Source organism: Tenrec ecaudatus, chromosome 6, assembly GCF_050624435.1.
Source record: "Tenrec ecaudatus isolate mTenEca1 chromosome 6, mTenEca1.hap1, whole genome shotgun sequence".
Lineage (NCBI taxonomy): Eukaryota > Metazoa > Chordata > Mammalia > Afrosoricida > Tenrecidae > Tenrec > Tenrec ecaudatus.
The window spans coordinates 17672606-17691388 of record NC_134535.1 but is presented as its reverse complement, the minus strand read 5'-3'; the positions used below and the strand labels follow the sequence as shown (position 1 = coordinate 17691388).

General features: G+C 49.5%; 1 protein-coding gene across 2 annotated transcripts in view; it reads right to left on the bottom strand.

Annotated features, from left to right (window-relative positions):
• Window positions 1-18783, bottom strand: part of SYN3 (synapsin III) — a 511043-nt gene that overhangs the window by 432194 nt on the left and 60066 nt on the right. The window contains exons 3-4 of one of the 2 annotated variants that reach the window (XM_075552697.1): window positions 3873-3964; window positions 2182-2184 (exon numbers count right to left, since the gene is read on the bottom strand). In XM_075552697.1, coding sequence (XP_075408812.1) covers window positions 2182-2184; window positions 3873-3964 — 95 coding nt within the window. The remainder of the gene's footprint in view (window positions 1-2181; window positions 2185-3872; window positions 3965-18783) is intronic. The other variant, XM_075552698.1, reaches the window with a different exon arrangement.

The following is an 18783-nucleotide window of genomic DNA, read 5'->3' as shown; positions in this document are numbered from 1 at the left end:
TCCTCTGACTCAGGGTCATCCAGGTCACCTGGTGAGCTTATATTGGTCCTGTTCCAGGACACGCACAGGCGCAGACACACTACCGACAGCCTGGTGGCGAAGTGGTTATGTGTTGGGCTGTGATCCACAAGGTCAGCAGTTCAGAACAAAGGGAGAAAGCCAGGGCTTTCTACGTGCATAAAGAATGACAGTCTCAGAAACTCACTCGGTTCCGATGAGTCAGAAGTGACTCGGTGGCAGTGAGTGGGACTATATTCCATTCTACTTCGTCTTCTAATAGTGATTATCCTAGAAATTGCCGGATACATCCTTAATATTCCAAAGACTATTTATATTGATTGATTTTCCTGGCTGACAGCGTAAGGGCCTCCCCCCAAACGAGCCCATTCCAATTCACACTGACCCTCCTCAGGCTGTAAATCCTTTTTTTGGGGGGAGGGGGCTCTTACATCTCTTATCACAATCCATACATTCATCCAGTGTATCAAGCACATATGCCGCCATCATCATTTTCAAAGCATTCTCTTCTCACATGAGCCTCTGATATCAGTTCCCCATTTCTTCCCCCTCCCTCCCTCAAGAACCCTTGGTAAGTTATAGATGATTTTTTTCCATATCTTACTTGTACTCTGTTGCCCCTCACTCGCTTTTCCATTATCCATCCCTCTGAGAGGGAGTTCTAGGTTGATCCTTGTTATTGAGTCCCCCTCTCTCCCCCCACCCTCCCCTAATCCTCCTGGTATGTCTACTCTCCTTGTTGGCCCTGAGGGATTCACCACTCCTGGATTCCCTGTGCTGCGGGCTCTTAGGAGTACCCAGCCTCCACGTGCTCCCAGAGAGCGGCTGGTGGGCTTGATCCGCTGGCCGACTCCCTCACTGGACAGGGCTTCTCAGAACACCTGATTTCCATTTCCCCTGATCTCTCGGAACTTATTTTTGTGTGTATTCATCCAATCATTATTGTTGCAGGCAAAGGTTACTGAACATATCCACCGATCCCTTTCCACGTCATTCCCTCCTCCAGGCCCACCTTTGGCTGTGAGCCCTCTCTCTTGGTGGCCCTTTCAATGGTCTTCAGTGAGGGCAGGGCTTTGCTTGGTTCCTACTCTTTGCCTTTATTCACGTCCTGCGTTTCCCTGGCAATAGAACTCCAGGTCGGCAACTACTTTCTTTCAGGCCACTCAGGGCTGCATCCCTTCGCGGCGGCTGTCAGGAGGCCACAGCGAGTCTGACTGCTGCTCCCAATGATTATAATTCCAGTTTCAATGCCTTGGGAGGCCCTGTCCGCTGGTAAATCACTTCACCCAAAAGGTACAGAACTCTGGGGGCTCAGCTTATTGTGGGGAGAGTCTTGCTTAAACTCCCCACACTAAGTGATGCTAGAAGTTGACTTCTGTCTCCCTCGTTCTTAAAGCTGACTTTCAACTTTGCAGAACTTATCAAATGGTCTCTCTCTCTCTCTCTCTCTGGAGCGCGCGCGCACACACACACACACACACACACACACCCCAAGCAGTAGCTTTTGCACTCATTTTTGTCCCTGGGTTTCTGTATATAGTTCATTTTATTGGGGGCTCTTACACCTCTTACAACAATCCATACATCGATTATATCAAGCACAATTGTACATAGGTTGCCATCATCATTTTCAAAACATTTTCTTTCTACTTCAACCCTTGGTATCAACTCTTCTTTTTTCCTCTCTCCCTGCCCCACCCTCATGACCCCTTGATAAATTATAATTATTTTCATATCTTACACCATCTGCTGTCTCCCTTCACCCACATTTCTGTGTTTGTCCCCCTGGTGGAGGGGGATGCTATACATCGACCATTGTGATCGGGTTTTCCTTTCTCCCTCTTCTCCCCCCACCTTCACCCTACCCTCATGGTATCGATACCCCCGTTATGATTCCTTAGGGGGTTATCTGTCCTGGAGTCTATGTGTTGAGAGCTCTTATCTGTACCAGTGTACACGTTCCAGTTTAGTCGGATTTGTAAGGTAGAAATGAGGCTTTGCTAGTGGGGGGGGAGTGGTAGGGAGCACTAATGAACTAGAGGAATGTTGTGTGTTTTGTCAGTGCTATGCTGCTGGCTCGTCCTTTCCTTGTGACCCTTTTGTGAGGGGATGTCCAATTGTCTACAGATGGGCTTTGGGTTTCCACTCTGTCCTACTTAAGACCTACTGTTGGTCCAAATAATCCAGCGCACCATGACTGGAAACCAGACATCTTCGATCCCTTTCTTGGTGCACAATAAACAACGCCACTGCCATTGGGCTGAGTCTGACTCCTGAAGATCCTACCCAGGACCTCCAAGACTGCCCATCTCCACGGGAGCAGACGGCCTCGTCTCTCTCCAGGGAGTGGCTGGTGGGTCGAACTGCGGACTTCCTGCTAGCCGCCAACACCTGACTCCAAGCATCCCCAGGGCTCCTTAGACACACACTACCCACTGCCATGGTGTCAACTCTGACTCACTGTGACCCTATGGGGCAGGGGAGAACTAACTGCCCCCCTGTGTTTCTGACACGCTAACTCTTTACAGGAGTAGAAAGCCCGGTCTTTCTCCCATGGAACGGGTGGCAGTGTCAAACTGCTGACCTTGTGGTTAGCGGCCCAATGCATTACCCACGACAGCACCGTACCCAATAGGCATCCAATCAGTTACAACCTCTCCACGTGTACAAAGGTTGTTTCCTTTTCTTTGAACATGTCAGCTCTCTCCAGCCCCAACCTCAATGTAGCCCTGGACAAGGATCAGAGCAAATACCCTTCCTACATTCTTCCTTCATCCCGCACGCACCCAAGTCCGAATCCTCTCTCCCCGACGTGAACCATAGAAGCACACCATCTGGACCATTCTCAGAGTGTTGAACCAGCTAGAAAGGATTTAGGTATAAATATATTTATCTCTCCTGTGGTCTTATAATTTGGGTCCTTTCTGGCTGGCGAGGAATTCCCTCATTTCCTCTCCAGCTCAGCACACAGTACAAACAGATTTTTCAGAGCAATTGCATTCAGTACCCTGGGGTGGGATGTACTGGGAGAGGCCTCTAGGAGCACTAAGCCTGCCACAGGGCTGGAAGAAGACGAAACCGTTTAGTTTATCCTAATAATATTGAGAGTCTCACGGACTGCCAAAAGAACCAAGAAATCTTGGAAGAAGTACGGCCAGCGTGCTCCTTGGAGGCAAGGATGGGCGAGACTTCGCCTCACATACTTCGGACATGTTGTCAGGAGAGACCCGTCCCTGGAGAAGCACACCATGTTTGCTGAAGTGGAGGGTCAGGGAAAAAGGAGAAGGTCCTCCATGACATGGGTGGACACAGTGGCTGCAACATGGGCTCAAGCATAACAATCGTGAGGCTGGGGCAGGACCGGGCCGTGTTCGGTTGGGTTACATGAAGGGTCGCTGTGAGTCAGAGATGGCTCGGTGGCACCAAACAACCACACCAGGAGGCCCTTATCTGTGAACAGCACCTAGGGCTGGTGGGGTGCTCTCACACACCCGGCTTTCTATAACGCTTCAGCAGCCCTTCGCCTCTGGGTTGCTATCCCCATGCTGCAGCTGGGAAATGGTGGGCAAGAGAGACCAACTTAGATGCCAGAATAAACCCCAAAGCCAGAACAGACCCCAAAGCCAGAATTGCCAGCCTGAGGCTCAATGCAGGGCACCCCTGTCGCTCCCCCATATGATCTGTACCCTTCGCCATTCCTATCACAGTGGCACCCTTGAAAGGTGGGCATTCTCTCGGTGTCTCTGCCACACAGCAGTTATAACAGACAGCAGCTAGAGAGTTGGCTAGAGGAGGGTAGGTCGTCCAGGCAATGCCACGCAGACGCTGGCTTTCTGCTCCTTGGTCCGCCTTACCTCACAGTCTTGGTTCCGTTTCTCATGACCTGCATGTCCACCATACAGCCCCCGGTCACATAGGCAGCCAGGTTCAGCTCTGAGAATTCAGCCTGAAGAGGAAGCAAAACAAAAGGGAATCCGTCAGCCAGCAAGGACGATGACAACGGCTATCATGTCATATCATATCGCCCTGGGCCAGGCACACGTCGACGCTGCAGCTCTGTGCAGTCTGACTCCCAGCAACCCTGTGAGAGTAGGACTGCCTCTTTGGGGTTCAGAGACTAAACTTTTACAAAAGAAGGCAGCCTCATCTTTCTCCCGTGGAGTGGCTGGTGGGTTCGAACCGTTGACCTTGTGGTGAACAGCTCAGTTCCTAGCCTGCTATCCCAGCAGGGATTCGTAGCTCTAGCTTCCCTGCCATTCAGTTGATTACAACTCACAGAGCCCCGATGGGACAGGGTTTCCCTGTTGGTTTCTGAGACTGTGACTCTCCGTGGGAGCAGCTGATGGCTTCAACCTGCTGGCCTTGAGGTTGGCGGCCCAACACGTAAACCAGTACACCACCAGGGTTGACACTCAGAAAGTGGGTAATGTTATTATCTCCCTCTCTGCTTTGACCAACTAAGTCCCGCCACCTCCAGGGAGGAAGTGGCTCTAGCTTCCGGACTCCAGTGACCAGAGGGTGGTCAGCCCGTTTCCCCAGAGCTAAAGGACCCCTCATCGCGTGATCTGGCCCCCTCCTCTCTCCATAAAGTGGCAGCAGGAGCACCCTATATGTGCACCAATTTGTTGCCTCCCCACCCCGGCCCGGTCTCAGTTGGCGGGGGCAGGGCGGGCCCCAGACGCAGCATGCAGGGGTCAGATGCCCATCCTGCGAATCTGAAGGTGGGGCTGAGACATACACGAGTTCCCTTCTGAAAGACCAGTTGCTGGCACATCGATCCTGGCTCAGGCTGACAATACGTGTGGGTGGAGCAGAACTGAGAGTTCCTGTGACTGACCCTTTGGGAGCGGACTGCAGACTTTTCTTTTTCTTTTAAAAATCGTTTTATTGGAGTACACGTCACATATCATATAGTGGAATCATTCCTCGTGTTAAGAAGAGCGGTGTAATCTCCACCACAGTCAACTCCAGAACATTTCCTTCTCGGGTTCATTGCTGTCAGCTCCCCATGCGCCCCAGCCTCCCTTGCCACGCCCCGAGGCCAGGGTCACTCCAGTTACTGTAGCCATAGACCTATCTACCCTAGATCTCATATACAGCAAAGCACACAAAACACAAACAGGAAGCAAACCAGCCAACCCACAAAGTCCAACAACAATGACAAGACAAAATGTAGAAAAAACCTCAACAGAAAAGCAAGCAGAAAATACTAAAAAATGAAACCACTTGAAAATGGGTCCAAAGGGAGATCAAACAAGTAGGTGTTCCACTTTAGCCTAACTTCCTCTGCCCCGATCGACTTTACAACGTCCTCCGTCTGAGAGCAGGGCTCTGGCACCACCCAGGGCCGCCGGCCTACAGCTGTCCAGTTGCAGCTATTGCTCGGTGTCCTTCAGTTGGTTCTGACTCTAGTCACCTGATGCATGACACACCCAACACGGCCCAGTGCTGCACCATCCTCACAATCGTCGTTACACTTGAGTGAATCCATCTCATGGATGGTTTAACCCTTTCTCGCTGACCTTCTACTTTAGCCAGCATGATGCCCTTTTCCAGGGACCTGAGATGAAGTTTCCCCATCCGAGCCTCCAAGGAGCACTCTGGCTGTACTTCTTCTAAGAGCTGGATCAACAGGTAACATCGTGATAAATGGAGTAAAGATTACAGTTGTCAAGAATGTCGCCTGGCGTGGATCCACAATTAAGGCTCATGGAAGCTTGTCAGAAGATTAAAAGACACGTTGCATCGGGCAAATCTGCCACACAGATTACTTTAGAGTTTTAAAAAGCCAGAATATTACTTTGAGAAGTCAGAATATTACTTTGAGACTATTACTTTGAAAACCAGAATATTACTTGGGTCAAGCTGCGCCTGACCCAAGCCATGGTGTTTTCAATAGCCTCATAAGCAAGTGAAAGTAGCGCATTGAATAATGAAGGCAGAAGAAAAATGGATGCATCTGAACTATGGCGTTGGCAAAGAATGTACCGTGGGCCGCCAAAGAACCGACAAATCCAGCACGAAGAACAGCCAGCATGCTCCTTAGAGGCCAGGATGGCGAGACTCTGTCTCACATGCTTTGGACATGCTGAAAGGGGAGACCAGGCCCAGGCAAAGGCCACAGTGCTTGGTAAAGTAGAGGGGCGGTGAAAAAGGGGAAGGCCCTCCACAAAATGGCTTGGCAGGGCGGCGACAACAATGGGTTCCACCAGAAGAACTGTGAGGGCGGCTCAGGACCAGCGGTGTTTCCTTCTGCTGTGCACGGGGGCACTGTGGTTGCAACATATTTGACCGTGCCTGAGGTTCATTGTGCCAACCTGGCCGATACGCACAGGTGGGGTTTATTGAAGGGCGGAGGGATAAATGGCTCGGTGAGCCTCACTTTTCGAGTTCTTAGGTCTCTTGCTTTCTGATGGTCGGACCAGGGTGCAGGTGCCTTAGTCCCTGCTTTAGCTGGCAAGACTGACGTCCTGCAAGACACCCCCAAGAAGATGCCACATGGACGTACGCTGATGCAGCCCTGGGTGCTGGAGCAGCCGTGTGGAGACCTCTGCCAGCGCTGAGATGCTTACAGGCTCACTGACTCCGCTTTCCTCCTACAGTCAGTGTCATTGTGTGTGTTTTTGTGAGATGGAGCAGGACTTTGTGGATTGGTGTCGGACATATGGGTTAATGTTGGACTTGTGGGCTTGGGCAGCACTGGGTTGGGATGTTTTCTTGATGCGCACTTAACCTTTATATAAAACTCTCTCTTATACATGCGTTTATGTGGATTTGTTTCTCTAGAGTACCCAGACTGACAGAGCACCTAACGACAAGAGCAACAACAACTCTTTATAGAAGTAGACAGCCTTATCTTCCCAGCATGGAGCATCTGGTGGGTTTGAACTGCTGACCTTGTTGATGGCAGCTCAGAAAGTGACCCCCTTCACCACCAGAGCACTTTTGGGGAATTTTAGGAACCTAAAGATAACCCATGTGCTCAAATGTAAGAACAATTGTGAGGATGGCACTGGGCCTGGCAGAGTTTTGCTCTGTTTTATGTAGAGTCGCTATGAGTTAGAACGGTGTCAACAGCCCCGAACAACAACAAAGATATGCCTAGAGACACTGGTGGCTCTGGGCTAGAATTTTCACTTCCCATGTGGGAGATACATGTGTGATTCCTGGCCAGGTACCCATGCACAGCCCCCATGCATCCTGCCAGGGAAGGCTTGCATGGTGCTGTGATAAACAGGTTTCAGTAGCTTTCCAGATGAAAGGAGAGTAGGAAGAAAAGACTGGTGACCTGCTTCTGAAAACCCCATCAATCACTCCCCGGTCTTGTGGGTGGCACAGGACTGGGCCGGCACTTCACTCCATTGGGAATGCAGCCGCCAAGAGTCTCGCGTTGATCTCATGATCACTAACAACAACAACCAAGCAACCCACTTAGAGAGAAGAGCAGTGACATGGAAGAGAAAGGGCATCTTCTGGTGGGTTAGACGTATCCCCTTGGAATCATTTCTTAAGAATAATGTCCAAATCATTAAGAGGGCCTGGTGCCTCTATGGGTTAGGCGTTGGGCTTCTGGCCACACAGTGGGTGGTCCAAATCCACATCTGCTCCACAAGAGAAAGATGAGGCTGTCTGCGTCTGTAGAGATTTACAGTTTCAGAATCCTTGTATTGGACTCCTGTGAGTCGGAATCAACTCAGTGGCAGTGAGCTGGGTTTGGCTTTATGGACAAATAGCTTAGTCATGTGCCGGGGCAGCATTAAAGCTACAGAGTACTTGGGTCTCCTGCCCTAATCAATAACCTTACCTCGAGGAAAAAGAAAATGAAACAGCCCTTTAATGAGGACAGGTTGGTAAACAGAGATAATTACGATGTGGTTCTTCAGTCCAATGCTTTAAATACTCAGTCTCTTCATGCTTAAGATACTTTGCTGGAGAGATCATAAAGGAGAATTCAGAAGAAAATTAAAAAGTTCGTTCATGTGTGGTGGTGGGGGCGGGGAAACACATTAAATTCAGTCTCAAAGCAGGCTATCTGGACACAGGCTATCTGAGGAAAGGGACTCGGTGTCCCGGGAGATAGCTGCTCGGACTCATAGGTGACAGAGGCCCGGGCCCCTGCGGCGTCCACCAGGGAAAGAATGGTGCCTGCACAGGAGAAACACTCAGGCTTGGAGACGAAAGCTACACGTTCAGTTGTTGAAGAAAAGAAAGTTCCAGAAATCGAAGGTGGTGACGGCTGCACAGGGGGCGGTAACAAAGGCCACTCAACAGTTCACTTGAGAATGGTGAGGATACTGTATACATGAAGCAGAATAAAATTCAAGCTGAAAAAATAACCCGCACAAAGAAGCGCATCTCATTCCTATCTGGGTGAAAACTGGCAAGGAGACTGCTCCTGAGAAGCGAGATGGAGAGACCTCGGCCACTCACTCTGCACACGTCGTCCGCAAAGGGCCACCCCTGGAAGAGGCCCTGTGTCCAGGCCAGCCTGAGGGCCCGGGAAACAGCGAGCCGCAGAATCCAGCCCCACGCATATGATTCACAGTGGAAAACCAATGGCCTGTCCTCATCAATGACCAGGTAGGAAAGGAATTCTGAAAACAGGATCCATCAAAGGGAGAAATCAATGAAAAGGAACAGATCCATAAAGAGAGAGATGATGGAAAGCCTGGTGATACGAGTGAACACGGCCCTGATAAATGTATTTCATAGAGTCAGGAGTGTGGAGGAAGACATGAGCATGGCCGGTGAGGAAATGGGGAACCCACGGAAAGACAGGAGCTCACAGGCAACCTTTCGGAAGACAAAGACAAGAGTGAAATGGAATGACAGTACATGGGATCAACCGAAGATTCGATGTCACAGGAAAGAAACAGCTTGAATCTCAAGGAAAAGCAATGGAAACGATCCACAAGGAAGCACAGAGACAATAGAATCTACAGGAGACTAGAATCTAAAGCATTTAACTGAAGTCCCAAAAGTCAAAGAGGAAGAGACATAAATAAAATAAAATAAAGAAAAATGACCCCAAATTGCCTGAAATCAATAAGCCCAGCAACCCAAGAAGTTCAGGGAATGCCAAGCAGAAGAATCCGATGGACAAACATATCACGGCAAACAATAATCAACTTAGTACAACCCAACCAAATCACACCAAACTCACTGCCATCGAGTAGATGCCAACTCGACTCATTGTGACCCTATAGGACTAGGTAGAACTGCCCTTGTGGATTTCCAAGACTGTAACTCTCCAAGGGAGTAGAAAATCCCAACTTTCTCCCACAGAGCATTTGGTTTCGAACCAGGGACCTTGTAGTTAGCAGCACAACATGTAACTACCATGCCACACGGACTCTTTAGTACAAAGCCAGTGATGAATACAGCAGCTGAAAGCAGCCAAGTAACCACGCCAAATGCACACTACATAAAGAGAAACAAAGATAACAATGCACTGCGATGACAGCACTGAAAATACAGCCCGGGGAGAATGGCAGGTCTTCCCAAATCACGTGGGAGCAAACTAAGAGGGAAAGACAGACAGACAGAGAATAGCATCTTGGCCCACCAAGCTTTGAGGACAACATTCCTGCTCAGAGCAGGCAATGCACTAAGAGAACTGTAGGGTCAGCCACACCACAAGACATGACATCCCCTTACTGACCCACAGCACTATGGGGGGCAGCACCTGAGACATAGAGTGGGAATTGTGCCTGTTCTGATCCCCCCTCCTCTTCCCCCGAGGATGTAACACAAACGGAGCACAACAGAGCAGCAAAGGGAGTAAAGCAATGAAGTCTCCAAGGAATTCTGAAAATGGAGTTCGGACTTGGTGGGGCAGGGCTTGGCACTGCATCAGACCAGATCAGAAAACATCCATAAGGGTCAGCAGACAGGCCTGGACCTGTTCACAGGTTCACTTTTCCTTTTTCATTGTCTACCTATATAAGATAGGCAGGATACACAATGCTGAGGAGAATACAACGGGACCAAAGGTTCCGGGAGGACAGAGGGGAGGAGCAGGTGGGGAAAAAGGAGTGGCAGTCAATAAGCCCAGGGGCAAGGGAACAACAAGAGATCTAAAATCGATGGCGAGGAGGCCATAGAATGTCTGGTGGGGTTCAGTCAAGTGCAATGTAGCCAAGAGGAAGTACAGGGAGCTGAATGAAGGTTGAACATGATAGTGGAACAGGAGGAAAGTAAAGGGAAATAGAGGAACGAATTAGGAGGAAAAGACATTTACAGAGGTGTAAACATAGGCATGTACATGTGTAAATATAATAATATATAACGTAGGGATAGAAGTCTATGTACATGTATTTATAGGTTAAGTATTAAGGTAGCAGGTGGACATTGGACCTCTACTGAAGCCCTGCCTCAACACAAGGAAACTGTTCTAATAACCTGGCCTTCTGTGATTCTCACCTTCCCAACACGATCACTGAAGACAAAGTGGGTGCATAAGTTAATGTGGTGAAGAAAGCTGATGGTGCCCGGCTATTACAAGATAGAGTGGGGTCTTAAATAAGCAGCCATTTAGCAGGGAAACAACAAAGCCCACAAGGAAGAAGCACAACAGCCTGTGTGATCACGAGGTGTCAACAGGATCAGGTATCAGGCTTCAGAAGACCCCAAACAAACATTCATACATATGCAAACAAGGAGGTTGGAGTGGAGACCCAAAGCCCATCTGTACACATTTGGACATCCCCTCCCAGAAGGGTCACAAGGAAGGGATGAGCCAGCCAGGGTGCAGCATAGCACCGATGAAATGCACAACATACCTCTAGCTCTTTAATGCTCCCTCCCCACCACTATCATGACCCCAGTTCTATCTTACAAATCTGTCTAGACCAGAGCATGTACACTGGAACAGATAAGTGCTCTCGACACACAGAATCCAGGACAGATAACCCCCTCAGAACCAATGAGAGTAGCAATGCCATGAGGGTGTGGGGAGAAGGGGGCGAAAGGGGGAACTGATAGCAATGACCAACCGACAACATGCCCCCCCCAGGGGGACAACATGCCCACCCAGAAACGTGGGTGAAGGGAGACAGCGGACAGTGTAAAATATGAAAATAAAAAATAATTTATAAATTCTCAAGGGTTCATGAGGGAGGAAGGGTGGGGGAGGGAGAGGAAAAGAGGAGCTGATACCAAGGGCTCAAGTAGAAAGCAAATGTTTTGAGAATGATGATGGCAACAAATGTACAAATGCACTTGACACAATGGATGTATGGATTGTGATAAGAGCTATAAGAGCCCCCCACTAAAATGATGGTGTAAAATAAAAAGTAAATTGAAAAATAATTTTTTTCAAAAAAGGAACGATAGCCAACTTCTTTTCAGAAAACCAGAAGCAAGTCAAAAGACAGTGGGATGACATCTAGAATGTACGAAAGAAAATCAAAAACAAAACTAACACTTCTCAACCCAGAATTTTATACACAGCAAAAATATCTTTTGAAAATAAAGGCACAATCAGGCATTTTTCAGGCAAACAGGAGTTGGGAGAATTCATTGTCAGTCTCAGAGTCAGATGTTAGAGGGGTTCTTCAAGCAGAAGGAAATTGGGACCAGATGGAAATTTGAATCTACACAAAGACACGGAGCGTTCTGGGTGTGGTAAGTATGTGAGTACACATAAAACATATTGTTTCCTCAGTTTTAAAATCTCTGAAGACGATGATTGACCATTAAACCAGAACTAAAGCATAAAATTATGGGATCTTGAAACAGATGTCGATGTAAAATGCAAAATTAACAAGAATATCAAGAATGGAGATAGGAGACTATATTGTTCAGTGGTTCTTAAACTCTATGTGAAGTGGCATCATATTATTTGAAGTGTGATGCTGATAAGTTAAAGATAGATATTGTTAACCCTAAGTAGCCCTGGTAGTGCAGTGGTTATGTTAGGCTGCTAACTCCAAGGCCAGCAATTCACACCAGCCGCTGCTCCTTAGGAGCAATTCACACCAGCCGCTGCTCCTTAGTTAAGGCTTTCTGTTCCTGTAAACATGTACAGCCTTGGAAACCCACAGGAATCGGTCTGCTCTGTCCTCCAGGGTCATTGTGAGTCAGAATCAACTCGAGGGCAGTGAGTTTGGTTTGGGCTTGTGCCTTTACAAAAAGCTCCAACAAAGTAAAGCGATATTGTTAAGATTAATGCAGTAAGGTACACAAATCTTAAATTTACAGTAACAAGTCTTTTCATCTATATATATTCCACACCGAGACCCAGATCTGGAGCATTTCCAGCATCCCTGAATTCTCCCTCACCTGCTTTCTAGCTGATGCCAACCCTCACACTCAGGTTACTCCTTTGATGGCTTCAGTTTCCATAGATTCATTTGGACTCTTTTTGAATTTCATATAAGCAGAATCTCACAATGGCAGAATAAGTGAAACAATATTGCCACTGTGGCCCCAGTTCATAAACGCACTGCCATCTAGTCAATTCCGATTCATAGCGATCCTCTAGGGCAGGGTAGCGCTGCCCCTGTGGGTTTCTGAGACTGTCACTCTTCGTGGGAATAGAAAGCCCTGTCTTTCTCCTGAGGGGCGGCTGGTAGTTTCAAACTGCTGACCTTGCGGTTAGCAGCCCAATTTGTAACCACTCCACCCCCAGGGCTCCTCCAGTTCATACAGGCCCGGGTTTACTCCAAATAATTACTTGTTGAAACACGTCTCTGCCTTCAGAGGATGACTGCAGACAAGTTTGCTCATAATATACTTGCCCTAGTCTCATTCAGGTACCTTAAAAAAATACGGAAGGTGTATGTCAATTAAAAAAGTGAGTTGGAGGCCAAGGGCCAGCAGCACATTTTTAACAAAACTCAACTGGATAATCATAGGTTTTGCTTTGCACCATCTTGACAGGAAAGCCCCTCCTTGACAGGTACTGACCGTGGAGGAAGAAGACCGTAGAATGGCCCTGCTGGAACAGCTCCTGACTGGATCAGCGTTTTCCATTTTAAGCAAACACCGTGACCTCTGCCACCGTTCAGCTCAAGGGGTGCCGAGAGGATTGTCCAGGGATCTACTTGCTCCAAGAGCTGACCTTTCCCTAAATCTTACGAAAACTGAAATGTGTGAAGATCATTTTATGGAGGGAATTGTAAGCGGGGGCCAAGCCTGGAATGATCGACAGGATCCAGAGAGCAAGGTCCGATCAAAACAGCAGCTTCCAAAAGGATCCGCTAGGCCAGTGAAAGTCAAGGCAGAGAGATCCGTTCAGAAGGTTATGGTCGTTGTGGGGGCGGTGGGGGGCTTCCATGAGGTCCGCTTGATCAGTTTTCTGGAAGGGCATGGGATAATTGAGGGCCTTTCAAGGAAATCCTCATCTCTCTTCAAGGTAAACATTTTTAAAAATCATGAGCTCAGCCCCTTCTGCTTCACTCACAATGTCAGAAATCTTCCGTGGCTTTGGCCCCGCAGCCGCCCTGGGTCATGGGGACTGGGGGCGAGGGGCGCAGGCCATCCCACCAGGACAGCGGCTGTGTGCCCCACTCTCACCAAGGTCTCCCCGCTCTGTAAACGGCCTTTGGAGCCGCAGACAAGTCTGAACACCGTCTAGTCCTTGAACATCCTTTCAAGCTTGTGGAAAGCTTGAGCCGCCAGCTCATTTGCGTTTTTTGTTGGTTTTTTTTTTAGCCAGTAGTTGTTCGCAGGGGCAGGCTGCAGTGTTTCTCTCCCTTCCTGTTAACTGAAGCAAACAGACTCCATACTGCACTGCTTTGGAAAACAAGAGGATCTGCTCTGATTTCCGCTTCTGCTGCATCTCCCATTTCCAACTGCTTGAGAGATGAGGCTTTCTGCTCCTGCCAGGATGCCTAGCCTGGGAACGCCACCGGGGCAGTTCCACTCTGTCCTGCAGGGGTCGCTGGAAGTCAGACCTGAGTCCATGGCGGTGAGTGAGAGCTTGGCGGTGCTGTTGGGTAAGCCTTGGACTACGAACCGAAAGGTGAAGTCTTCAGACCCATCAGCGGCTCCGAGGGAGACAGGTGAGGCCGTTTGTTCCCATACAGATTTACAGCCTTGGCTCCTGTCTGCCCTGCAGAGGTTCCCCAACACGTCTGTCCCCTTTCAGAACACAGATGAAACACAGATGAACGGCTCTTACTTTTTCTTCCCTTCTTTTTCAGTGTGTTTTTTCATTGTACCCAGGACTACTACCATCCCTCTGCATGTGGGCAGTAGGGCCCACTCTGTGAATCGATGTGGTGCAGGTGGCAATGGTTAAGTGCCTGGCTACTAACCAGAAGGCTGGTGCTTCAAATCTCCCTACAGGTGTGCGTTAGAAAGGCCTGGGGATCGGCTTCCAAGGAGGCTGTGAAAATCCAATGGCATGACTCAAGGTCACGCTGAGTTGGAATTGAAGCAATGGCAACTAACAAGATGGTCCGACTGAAATCCCTGGGGGTGCTGGTGACTCAGCCCCCTCAGAGGTGCCCTGAAGAAAAGCCTGTGGCTTACTTCCAAAGTGTCACATCCTGGACAGCTATTTGGGGGCAGCTCTAGCCTGCACCATATGGGATCACCAGGGGTCAGGGTTGACTCAATGGCATCACTAGTGGCAGTGGGGGGGGGATGTCTGGAGGAGTTATGACTGGAGTGGCCCCCACTCCAGGATGCGGATACCTTTCCTGTCCTCAGGATGGTGGGGGACAAAATAGATGATCAGGACTTATTAAATATATTTATGCGCGTCAAAAGACTCCATCAGAGCAGCCAAACGAGAGTCCACGGACTAGGGCGTAAAAGCCTTTAACAATGACACAACAAGCAGGGCACGGATTACTAGACTCATAGGATTCTGTAACACCAAAATAGGGAAAAACCAAACCATCCGATTAAAAGGGGGCACGGGGCAAAGGATATGAACAGACACTTCACAAGGGATGCCACTCACACGGCTGACAGACACATGAGGAAGCACTCGCGATCACTAGCCATCGGGCGATGCAGATCAAACCTAATTAAAACAAAGGAGAGGACGTGGAGAGACCGGAATGCTGATACCCTGCTGGTGGGCGTGTCACTACGGGCAACCATTGTGGAAAGCAACACGGTGCCACCTGAAACGACGGGAGATAGAAACGCCATGAGACCCAGCCACCTCTGCTGGGCAAAGACCCCAAGGAAATAAGGGGCAGCACATGGACAGACACAGGCTCTCCCACGTCCGCGGCTGCGCAGGGCTGGCTGTATTTTTGTTCTGTTCTTTCAGCACTCCGGGCTATTTTCAGTAGTTTCTCCAGCACCGCAATTCAAATGCACCACCTCGTCTTCAGTCTTCCTTACTCAACATCCACCTTTCACGGGCATACGAGGCCACTGAAAATACCAAGGAGTCAGGCATGGCTGATGAGATGCTGGAAATCCTATCAGGCAGCAAAGACCTGTTCCACTCTGTGCCATTCAGCCCCTGGAATGTGGCGTCTTCTTGGGGCCTTGGGCATTCCACCTTGTGCCAGAGGAGCAAGTGAGAGAGATACAGGGCCAGAGAGACAGGTGGAACCTGAGTTTATAGGAGAGGGTGGGAAGCTAGAACCACTAACGGGCAGAGGTTGGTGGTTTGGACCCACCCAGAGGGCTCAGAGGAAAGGCCCGGCGATCTGCTTCCAGGCCAGAGTCTGAAAAACCTTCAGAGCAATTCTATGCACCCATGAGCTGGTATCAGCTCACCAGCAGCCAACAGCCACGTGATCAGACAGGGGTCTACGAGAGGCTCTCTACTCCCGTGAAGATTTACAGACGCAGGGTCACTGGAAGTGGGAATCAACTCAATGTCAGGAAGAAACAAAGCCACAGGGTCTGAAAAGTTTGTGGGAGAAGTCCATGGTCTTCTAAGCCCACTCTTCTGTGAGCTTTTGGGAACCTCCTCGGTTGTATCTGCGTGTGTTTACAAACACCCGTGTGTGCATACATACATATTCATAGACGCGCAGACCAGTGTCTCTGTTCGTGCATGTATCTGCATCGATACCGCTGTCTTGCCGGAGAACTCGATGGCAGGCACCCTCCTGCAAACGTCTGCTCTCCGCCTTCTTTCTTGTCTCCGTTTTTCCCACAAGCCTTCTCCCCCTGGGCCATAAAGATATTGGGTCCATCTCCAACGGGTCATTGTCCTGCTCACTCCAGGGGACAGGGAGTCTGCCAGTTTCATCAAAGCTCTGTCCCAGCACCTGAGCGGAGGCTGCAAGTACCCTCCGCTGGCAGGAAGGCCTAGTCCACAGATGCCAACGGTGAGACTTGGGGAGATGCCCCAGGTGCATCAACTGGGATCCAACCTCCAAACCAGAAGTCCTGGTGACACAGTGGGTAAAGTGCTCAACCGCTCACTCGAAGTTTGCTGGTTCAAGTCCACAAGCTGCCCCTGCAGGAGAAATATGAGGCCGAACCATGGCAGTCATGGAAGCCTATGAGGCAGGTCTGCTCTGTCCTATTGGGTCAGTTAGAAAGCAGAAATGACTCCATGGCCAAGGGATGGTTTGGGGATTAGGATGCAAACCCAGGCCTGCTTTATTCCTGGGCCAACACATGTCACATGCCCTACCATGCACGCTAGGTAATTGAAGTGACCTTTGCTCTTGGGTGCAGAGCTGAGCCAACTACAGGGCCTCTTTGTCAGCCTCAGGTTTTGCCACATACCACGTGGTCTCTCTGGGTTTCCTTCCTCCATGTCTTCTCCACCTCAGTTGACAGCATCCGTCATCAAGGCCCCTGGCCCTCACCTAACACTGTCCCTGCCAACGGGCCCTGGGAGGCAGGATCCTCAGCAGGCAGCCAAAGCCCGCTCTCAGCAAGAATGGCTTCCTGTTGCTTTCCCGTCACCGGCCGTATTTTTAGCTCTGAGGGCCCGGTGGGCTTGGTGGCTTCCACAGCTGGCATCTCAGGCTGATCTCTTTTCCACCGGTTCAGACTCACCTTGAAGACAAAGGAGGCTTTGAAAGGCAGCAGACTCTCTCGGCCTTCGGTACTAGACGAGGAAATCTTGCACAGAAGCAGTGCCAGTCATCTCAGCAAAGGCCAGGACCACAGGGTCAGGGTGGGCTGCCTGGCAGAACTGCCTGCCAGCCACACTGAGCACCCAGCTGCTGTGGCTGTGGCCTGCCCCTCAAAAACACATACCATTCCCTGTGTGTGCCCGTGTGGACACTGCGGGTCTGTGTGTTGGTGACAGAACAGACAAGACACAGTACACAGAATGTTTAAAAATAACAGAATAACACAGGAAAAATAACCTAGGGAGGGAAGTATGCTGGCTTAGCAAACTTAGTCAATCTTACAAAGATAAACATTTCACAACACCATTGTTATAAGGACAAAAGAAGGAAAAGAAAGGTGGTTGATTCACCAAAGGACAAGTCTTTGATGATGAAGAGGAAGCCTGGGTGGGGGCGGGGGAGGGTCCGGGAGAGGGGAGGGGTAAGAGTGAGGAGGGAGGGAGGGAGAAGAAGCTCATTGCTGGCAGAGTGAAGGGGATATTGTTGCTGGTTTCACTGGTTCAGGTGGGCTGTGTAACTATCTTCAGTGTGCTTCTTTCAGAACCCAAATTGACAAATCCCTCCAGAGTCTGTCCCCTTCAGACCTAAACAGTTTTCTGAGCGGCTGAAAAATAAAAAGGCAAACTGGAATGGACTTGCGGTCGTTAGCGACAAGTTAATTTCAAACACGTGGGGGCGGGGCGTGCTGAGCAAAATCAGTCAGTCCGAAAAGGGAAGGTATTCATCATCTCACATATCTGGAACAAGTCAAAAAAACATCACCAATGTATGTTATCGAGTCGATCCTGGCCCCAGCAACCCTGAACGGTGCAGTGTAACTGCCCCATAGGGTTTTCTAGGCTGGATTGTTCCAGGAGATCAGTGGTCTGTGCCCAGACATTTGGGAGACAGCTACCTGGCCAACTGGCTGGAAGAGATCCACAGGTGTGCCCATTCCAAAGAGAGGTGGCCCAACAGAATGCAGAGACCGGTGAGCACCATGCTGACCACCTGCAGATGGCCATTGTGAAATGGTGGCAATGATACCCTGACGGGTGTCGCCAATGTACTTCACGAGAGGGCAGAGGACAAAGGCCACCATTGCTGGTGTCCAATGGATCTGGACTGACAGCAGGAGATACCCGAGTTTTATTGACCATGGAAAGGCCACCACGAGGTGGATCATAACAAATGACGGGGAACACGGAGAAATGGGAATTCAGAACATTAACTATGTTCACGTGGAAGCGACATAAGTGAAGAAGCAGTGGGGGGACAGAACAAGGGGACACTGTGTGGTTTAAAAGGGGGAAAGGTGTGTGTCCGGGTTGGGTTCTTTCTCCAGATTTCTCCAATCTGTGAGCCAATAATTTGAGAAACGGGACTATGCAAAGACGCCTTCCAATGTGTGGTATGCAGACGACACCACCTGGGTTGCTTCAAGTGAAGGAGATGTGAAGCACTTTTGGATGGAGATCAAAGATGATAACCTCTGATTGGATTACATCCTGACTTAAAGCAAAATCCTCCTCGCTGGGCCAAGGAGCCAAATGACGATTCTTGTGGAAAATATAAAAGTTGCCCGGGATTCCACGTTTTCATTTTACTGGGGTCCACAATCAACACCCAAGGAAGTAAAACAAACAAGCAAGCAAGAACCACTCACTGCCTGCGTCCATGCTGACTCATCGCGACCCCCTGTGGGTTTTTAAGAAGGTAACTATTTATGGGAGTACAAAGCCCAGTCTTTCTCCCCCAGAGCTGCCTATATCTG